Source organism: Triticum urartu, chromosome 1A (assembly GCF_056163025.1).
Source record: "Triticum urartu cultivar PI428250 chromosome 1A, HENAU_Tu73, whole genome shotgun sequence".
Lineage (NCBI taxonomy): Eukaryota > Viridiplantae > Streptophyta > Magnoliopsida > Poales > Poaceae > Triticum > Triticum urartu.
Window position 1 is genome coordinate 523,267,430 of NC_141873.1, and position 9,000 is coordinate 523,276,429.

Here is a 9,000-nt window from a genome sequence, read left to right on the forward strand (position 1 = left end):
CTGGTCAGACTATCATCACGAGTTGGGTGGCCAGTGCGCCTGCCTCACGCTTAATTAGCCACTAAGATTGCTTGTCCTTTTTTCCTCCAAAGACAGAGCTAGAAAACACTGCCCATCTGTTCTCTAGCTGTTTGTTAGCTGGTTGTCTGCCGCGCGAATTAACAAGGCATATCCTTCCGCCTGATGCTCCTCGTGGCGTCCGTCTCGATGGATGACTGTCTGCCTACCTGGATTGAGCATCCGAGGGCGACGTGGCCACGGACGGTCGCAGTCGCGGCCTCGCCGACATGCCGTGCGTGCCACGGGTGGCCCATGTGGCGCCAGGTCACCGGGCTGGCCACCTCGCCGCAGATCAAATTCGTGGACAGCGTCGCGCCCAGTCACGGACACATGAGCAGCGTCGACGCGGCAGCGGGGCTGCCGGACGCGTGTACCGGGCCACCGCGTTTGGGCTATCGCTGTCGCTCGGTTGCGGGAACGGGAAGGGGGACCGGGACGTCTCATGAAAGCGCCGGACCAAATGGCCTGGGGAATTCTTTATCCACAAACTGTTGCCCCCGGCTGGTCTCGACCGTCCGTCGCGTGGGGCGAGCCATCCCGCGCGTCCGTTCGGGTGGGTCCCAGGGTCGTCAGGTGGCAGCGTGACGCCAGCTGGAGCCGGTGGGGCACGCACCACCTTATCCTCTTTTCTCCGCCGCGTGGTCTGTCCGTGTGGGCAGGGTCCACTACGCCGGTGGGTGACAGGAATGGTAGGGCCCACCGGTCGGTGAGGGGTGGACCAGGAGGCAGGCGATGTGCGCCGGGTGCAGCAAGGGGGGAATATACTGTGTGCTCGTCTTCCTCGTCGCCCCACTTCGCCTCCCCCATTCTCCCCCGAACTCCAAAACGCCGGATCGGGTCAAAGGCGCGGACCTAGGGTTTGGATAAAACACTCGCCATTACGCGGATCCGGCGGGGATCGATCCGGGGGAATCAGCCATGATGTCGAGGTCCTACACCAACCTGCTCGACCTTGCGGCGGGGAACTTCGCGGCGCTCGGCCCGGCCGGCGGCGGGAGGCGCCGGTCGGGGTCGTTCGGGTCGAGGCGGATGCCGCGGGTCATGACGGTGCCCGGCACGCTGTCGGAGCTGGACGACGAGGACGACGAGCGGGCCGCCACCAGCAGCGTCGCCTCCGATGTGCCCTCCTCGGCCATCTGCGAGCGCCTCATCGTCGTCGCCAACCAGCTCCCCGTCGTCGCGCGCCGCCGCCCGGACGGCCGCGGCTGGGTCTTCTCCTGGGACGACGACTCGCTCCTCCTCCGCCTCCGCGACGGCGTCCCCGACGAGATGGAGGTGCTCTTCATCGGCACCCTCCGCGCCGACGTGCCCGCCGCCGAGCAGGAAGAGGTCTCGCAGACCCTCATCGACGGCTTCCGCTGCGCCCCCGTCTTCCTCCCCGCCGACCTCTACGATCGATTTTACCAGAACTTCTGCAAGGGCTACCTCTGGCCGCTCTTCCATTACATGCTCCCCTACGCCGCCGCCCAATCTCCCAGTGAGAACGGTGCATCTGCCGGTGGTCGGTTTGAGCGCGCCTCATGGGAGGCCTACGTCCTCGCCAACAAGCACTTCTTCGAGAAGATTGTTGAGGTCATCAACCCGGAGGACGACTATGTTTGGGTCCATGATTACCACCTCATGGCGCTGCCCACCTTCCTCCGCCGCCGCTTCAATCGCCTCCGCATCGGATTCTTCCTCCACAGCCCATTCCCCTCATCAGAGATATACCGATCCCTCCCTGTCAGAGAGGAGATTCTCAGGACTATGCTCAACTGTGATCTCATTGGATTCCACACATTCGATTATGCCAGGCACTTTCTGTCTTGCTGTAGTAGGATGCTCGGGATAGAGTACCAGTCAAAGCGTGGATATATTGGTCTGGATTACTATGGTCGCACTGTTGGGATCAAGATCATGCCAGTGGGAATCCATATGGGTCAATTGCAGTCAGTGCTGCGATTACCTGAAATGCAGCAGAAGGTTGCTGAGCTGCGGCAGCAATTTGAGGGCAAGACTGTGTTGCTTGGTGTGGATGACACGGATATCTTTAAAGGCATCAATCTGAAGCTTCTTGCATTTGAGTATATGTTGAAGACACATCCTAAGTGGCGGGGTAGGGCTGTGTTAGTACAGATTGCTAACCCAGCGCGCGGGAAGGGAAAGGATATTGAGTCCATTCGGGCTGAGATTCAGGATAGTTGTGAGAGGATTAACAGGGAGTTTGGCCAGTCCGGGTACAGCCCAATTGTTCTCATTGACCGGAATGTTCCAAGTGTGGAGAAGCTTGCATATTATACAGTCGCTGAGTGTGTCGTGGTGACGGCTGTGAGGGATGGGATGAATTTGACCCCATATGAGTACATTGTCTGCCGACAGGGCATACCTAGCTCTGAGTCTGCACCTGAGGTGAGTGGGCCACGCAAGAGCATGCTAGTTGTCTCGGAATTTATTGGGTGCTCACCTTCACTGAGTGGTGCTATTCGTATTAACCCATGGAATGTTGAATCAACGGCGGAGTCACTAAATGAGGCCATATCAATGTCAGAGCGTGACAAGGAGCTGAGGCACGAAAAACATTACCGCTATGTAAGCACACATGATGTTGCATATTGGTCAAGGAGCTTTATCCAGGACCTGGAGAGGGCTTGCAAGGATCATTTCAGGAAGCCATGTTGGGGCATTGGATTGGGATTTGGATTCAGGGTGGTGGCACTAGACCCAAATTTCTCAAAGCTTAGTTTTGATTCAATTATAATGTCTTATGGGAGATCAAAGAGTAGAGCTATATTTCTTGACTATGATGGTACATTGGTGCCACAGGCTTCTCTCTACCAGAAACCAAGTGAAGAATTAGTAAGCATCATTAATACCCTATGCTCGGATAAGAACAACATCGTCTTTATTGTCAGTGGAAGAAGCAAGAATAGCTTGGGATCAATGTTCTCCTCATGTCCAATTCTAGGCATCGCGGCAGAGCATGGTTATTTCTTAAGGTACAATTTTTTATTACCACTGTTCTACATTTTGCTTCAGATTAGCAGTGAAGTCTGTACTTTATTCAGACGTAATAGGAATAGGAGTCTAGGTCAAGTGCAGATGCAGAGGTGTCAGTGTTTTCTGCTTCATCGAGCAAATAGCAATCTAGTTTACTTTTGTTCGTTTTTCTTGTATCAATAGGAAATTCTTCATTTGTTCCTTGTCAGGCTACTACATGCACCAGTTGTTTGTTTGGTACTCCCTCCATGAAATTAGGGTGTCAAGTGGGAGAAAAATGCAGTGCTCGGCAAAATACCCCTCCCTCGGATCTGCTTTACTGATTCACATTAATTACCTGTCGCTGCATGCACATAACACGATTGGCTAAGGCTGCACATTCTGCTGCTCCGTAGCATTCACACTCTAGGAATGGCCAGCGTGAGGCCCATATTAAACGGATGCTAGTTATCGAGGCGCGTGGAGCAAGTATTTTGCGGCGCTTTCAAGGGTAAATCTGGGAAAATAAACTGCATGAGATTCTCTCAATTGTCGCGCTCAGAATTGTACGCCCTCCTTTGGCGATCGGAGGGAGTACTTCACTGTAATGACCAACTAGCGGAGTCAGTAATTAGGACCTGTAAGATCATACATGTTATGTTCATTAAACTCATGTAGCAGGTTCTGCTTTTACTTCAACATGGCATGCACACGTCATAAGATGTTTGTTCATGTTTCTTGGCTGCCCATTTCTGTTTAGTGTTTTTATTATCTGGGGAGAATGGAGATCACTGCAGACTGATCATGATTTTTGGAATCACTAGAGAATTAAATAGATGATGAAACACGTTGTTTCCATATGTAGGTGGACTAGAGATGAAGAATGGCAAACCAGTACCCAGTCCCCAGATATTGGATGGATGCAAATGGCCGAGCCAGTGATGAATCTTTATACAGAAGCAACTGATGGATCCTACATTGAAACCAAAGAAACTGCTTTGGTGTGGCACCATAGGGATGCTGACCAAGGCTTTGCGTCTTCTCAGGCAAAGGAGATGCTTGATCACCTGGAAAGTGTACTAGCAAATGAAGCAGTCTCAGTCAAGAGCGGCCAGTTCATTGTTGAAGTTAAACCTCAGGTTCGCCATTACCATTTCTTGCATTCCATTAGATGAGCTCACCAAATTTTGTGCCATCCATAGAGTATATGCGCACATGATTTTTCCCTTCATTTATATCTGTATGCGATACCCTATGACTTGCTCTGCATTTAGCTGGTGCCCCTACCTGAGGTTCGCATAATACTTCTGTGTCAATCACACAAGCCATTTTGTTTCTTGTACATTACTTCAGGTTAAAGTGATTAGTACTATGGTGTGCTCCCTCTGTCCGGGTTTAAAAGGCCAGTGGGCCTCAATCGCATGCCCGTAATTCTAAGTCCGCTTGTAATCAGTTCCCTGCTTTTTCGCTGGGTTTGGCTGGCGCTACGTCTGCTGATTTGGTGAATTAATTAGCCAGAGGAGCTGCATCACATGCAAGCGTGAGGGGCTAGGCTGCATGCAGAATTTAATCGGTTACGTTTGCGTAATTGATGCAACGACAAATGCATGTCTGATTTAAAAATTCCTTCCTCTATCCCGTTGGTGCATGTGGCCAGCATTGCAAGAGGAATTAAATCATTTCTGTAACTGGCGCCGAGTTAATTTTGCATTGGTCTCAACCTCAGCGTTTTGGCCAACGGGCCTTTTAAGCCCAGACGGATGAAGTAGTCACTAGGCTTTTTGTAGATTTAACAGGGCGGTGATTATGCTTTTTCTATATTTATTACCTTCACAATTTTATCCTATTGTGAATGCCTTTCAGTTTTACATTAGGTAATGAGTATATTGCTTAAAAAGCTATTCGTGATTTGTATTCAAATTTTATTCTATTTATGTGGCCTTGGTTGCTTCACCATATCTACTTAATACTTATTACCAGCTTTGAACAAAATAAACTGTCCTTGTTTAGTTTACATGAGTATGTCATATGCAGTGCATGCATCATATTGCATCCACTTCTTTCCCTCTTTAGATGCTTTAATTTTTTCAAAAATGTCATTCGATCAGAAATATGGAAAATAACCACAATGGTTTTACTAAATTATTTCAGGTTTTATTTGTTCTGATCTTTGCACCGCTGCTGAATTTCCATTAATTCGTTTGGTTATCTCTTTGTACTGCAGGGTGTTAGTAAAGGTCTTATAGCCGAGAAGATACTTTTATCAATGAAGGAGAAAGGTCAACAGGCAGATTTTGTTTTATGCATTGGTGATGATAGATCTGATGAGGATATGTTTGAAAATATTGCGGATGCCATGAAAAAGGGCATTGTTGCTCCAAAAACACCACTGTTTGCATGTACTGTGGGGCAGAAACCGAGCAAAGCCAAGTTCTATCTGGACGATACATATGAAGTAGTCAGTATGCTGAGTGCACTAGCAGAAGTTTCAGAACCAGACCCAACGGCAGGCTTGACAGATGACCTGGCTACATCAGTCTCCTCATTAGACATCAGTGATGAACAAATACAGTTCAGTAATACAAGGATAGAAGGATCTTAGCCTGGAACTGAATCTGCATACTATGATGCTCTGACTCACTAAAACTATTTTCTTTGATCCGAAGGGGTGGAGCAGTGGGCAAATGACCCACAGCAGGGCAAAAACTATCTTACAGGTCACAATCATTAATTTCTTGGACTCATGATTCATTGTAGAGAAGAAAATGTGTTTCTCCTGGTGGACAAGGGAGTTATATAGTCTGAAGCTGCAAGGAGAGGGGTTACATTCTGGTAGCTACAATAGCCTCGTTCCTCGGTTGGTTACTGCATTTCAATGGGTTGGCTGCAAGAAGACTCATATGTGCATAGCTGATCTTTCGTGCTCCCATGTTTCTCTTGTGTTCTCCGTGATATGGAGAATATTGGCGTTAAACCTGGGGAAAGGACAACTGTTGCAGCTTGTCTGTCGGCTTGATTAACAAAAAGATTGTAGTCAAGAAACCTAGTTTTTCTTTTCTTGTAATGTTGCGCAGGTGTCTGAATATCAAGGATGAGATTCAAATGATAATTTGACAGAGTTATGTGCACCCTTATATCTGGCTATCTTTTACCTTAGTTTGCTATCTATAATTCATAATGTCGTGAACTTACAGTAGTTCGTATTGCTGATGATCACCGAAAAAAATAGCGCGCTATAGTGTTTGAGAGGAGCCACTGCTACGCTATAGCCAATTTCTTCGCCATGTCCATGTCCACTATCAGCGCTATAGCATGCTAAATTGCGCTAAATCACTTGGCTTTTAACGTCACTATTTCTTAGACGGCTGAAACTCAGGCCCATTTGTTTTCCACAGTCCAAATTGAGACACCGATTGACTAAAATAACTCACAAAGCTGCTGCTGTTTTTTTCCTAGCTGATGATACTTGACCCTCGCTCGGTATTAGTTTTTGCTTATAAATGTTTTGCTCGAATGAGGCAGCACAACGCAGGGAGATTTCTTTTTCATTTTCAAGTGCAGCACAGCGCAGGGAGATTGACATAAACCTACGGGAATGCATAGGGCACATCTAGATGTATCCTAGTTATTGCACATCTAAGTGACTCAATTAAGCATCAAAAGGAAAAGAAAAAAATAAAGTACCCACACGAACCTTTATGTAAGATCAATGCCATAGGATTTAAATGTGCAATACTTATGGCACATCTAGATGTGCTTTAACAAAACTGTAAACCTATTTTCCGTCCATCATCATTAGAACTTGGAATGATTATTATCATTAGCTTATGTCAACTCATAAGGCTGATGATAAGTAAGGTCTCCTAGTTGTATTTTGACCGTTCCCCTAAAAAATGTTGTGTTTCACCGATTTATTCATCACGAGCCTGGGGAAGAATAGATTGCACTTGTGTGACGCTACTCTGCTAGAAAGATTCAAAGTCGAGCATCTTCAGAACATAAATACTCCCTTACTAAAGTAGTGATTTAAACGCTCTTATATACTTCCTCTGTAAACTAATATAAGAGCGTTTAGATCACTATTTTAGTATTCTAAACGCTCTTATATTAGTTTACAGAGGGAGTATTTTTTTATAGAGGGAGTAACAATTAGGAAGAGGATGCTCTTGTTTATTCTGAAAATGGCAAACGTCGCAACTACTGACGCTCCTCCCGAACGCTGACACTGACAACCAAGTTTACAAATGATCTATACTACTGAACTGAGCATCAGCCAATGGCGAACGTACTGACTACTCTTATATAATACAAGATGAACAACAGCTCGGAGGAGGATGCTCTTATTCACTCTGAAAACCGAAACATCACAGCTACTGATGCTGCTCCTCCTGAACTCTGATACCGGCAATCAAGTCTACAAATGATCTACACCACTGAACCGAAGGTCTCATCAGTACAACAATCAACACATGGAACACAATACTGTACATATTAGCAAGCTACAACACGACCAAGCTCGACTACACAGAGCAAAAAAAAGGCCCTCGCGTCGCTCCCTCCCCAGGGGCGACACGGGCGGCGACCAAATCGCCAAGGCCTCCGGCCACCACACCCAATCCCACCCCTCGCCGTCGCCGGCGCCTCCTGCGGGCAAAGCTCTCATGGAGCAGGCGGCGGCGGGGCTCCTTTTCTCGCGGCGGGCGGCTCCTCTCACGAGCGGGGGATCTCTGAGCGGGGCGACGTCGGGCGGAGGGCGGCGGCCGGAGCGGCGTCGTGCCTTTTGCGGGCGGCGAGTGGGGCGCCGGGGCGGCGGCCTCGGTCCGGGCTCCTGATGTGGCCGGGGTGTGGACGGCGCGCGCTCGCGCAGCGGCGGCTCGGATCCGGCTGTGCGCGTGGGGCGCGGTGACTGGCCGGGCGCGGTGGTTGCAGGCGTGCGTCGGGCGCGGTGACCAGCTGGCGTGGCGGGTGTGCTCCTCTGGAGTGCGAGGTGTGCTGCGGAGGGAGATCCTGCTCGTCTTCTCTGCTGCTTCGCCTGTGCAGCTCCGATTGGATCTGGTGCAAGGTGCATCGATCTGGGTGCTGCGCTTCACGATGCGGCGTGGGTTGCTGCGGTGGAGGTGGCTACGGTGGTGGACGGCGGCTTCGGCCAGGGGGTGGTGCGTGTCTGGTCGCGGTGGATCGTGGGATCCCGTGGCAAGAATGAGGTCGGCCTCAGCAGGTGGTGGCTGGTGGGTGGCGGTCGGTGGTGGTAGGTGGTCGGCGCATCTTCGGGAGAAATCTTTGCTCCGGTCTTCTTCGGAGCCGGCGACGACGGTGCCCGCGGGTGCCGTGATCTTTCTTGGAAGCGTCACCGTGGAGGTGTGCTCCTTCTCCCCACGGCTTTGGCTTCGGAGGGAAACCTCAGATTCGCTGGGTTGGGCGATGGAGGCGTCTTCGCGTCTTTCTCCTCCTTGGGGGCATCGTCTCGGAGCCGGCTACGACTGGGAGACTGGTGGATTGCGGCATCTTCGTCGTGGATGGCGGCATCTTCGCCGTGTAGTTTGCTGCGGCGGGGCGCTGGTTTCTGTTTGACAACGATGATGTCGTCGAGAGGAGCTCGGGTCGCGGCGTGGACTTCGGTAGTCGGCTCTTCCCGGCGTGTCCGAGGTGCTTTGAGGGCACGGTCGGCGCAAGTCCTGCATATTTCCCTGGTGAGGCTCGTCGTCAAAGTCGGAGCTGTCGGCTGCTTGCGCGTGTGGCCATCTGGTGGCATGTGCCGTCGTGGCTTCTATGCGGCTGTTTGCGGGTTGGCTTCGCAGTTGGAGCTTAATGGTGAAGTCGGAGTCGCTCGTTCGAGGCAACCGGTGATGACGATGACGCTTGCGACTCCTCGACGAATGCTTTTCTTCTTTGCAGCTTTGTGTCCCATGTCGGTGGCCAAGTTGGCCGGTGGTGCCCATGTCACGTGGGTTGAGTTGTATCGGTTTTAGCTCGGTTTTCCGTTAA

General features: G+C 50.3%; 1 protein-coding gene across 1 annotated transcript; it reads left to right on the forward strand.

Annotated features, from left to right (window-relative positions):
* The first annotated feature begins 823 nt into the window (after positions 1–823).
* On the forward strand, positions 824–6,149 carry LOC125524866 (putative alpha,alpha-trehalose-phosphate synthase [UDP-forming] 7). The gene is made up of 3 exons (XM_048689900.2): positions 824–3,035; positions 3,881–4,154; positions 5,240–6,149. Exons 1-3 carry the CDS (start codon positions 979–981, stop codon positions 5,615–5,617), a joined length of 2,709 nt encoding a protein of 902 aa, XP_048545857.2. The 5' UTR covers positions 824–978; the 3' UTR covers positions 5,618–6,149.
* The last annotated feature ends 2,851 nt before the right edge of the window (positions 6,150–9,000 follow it).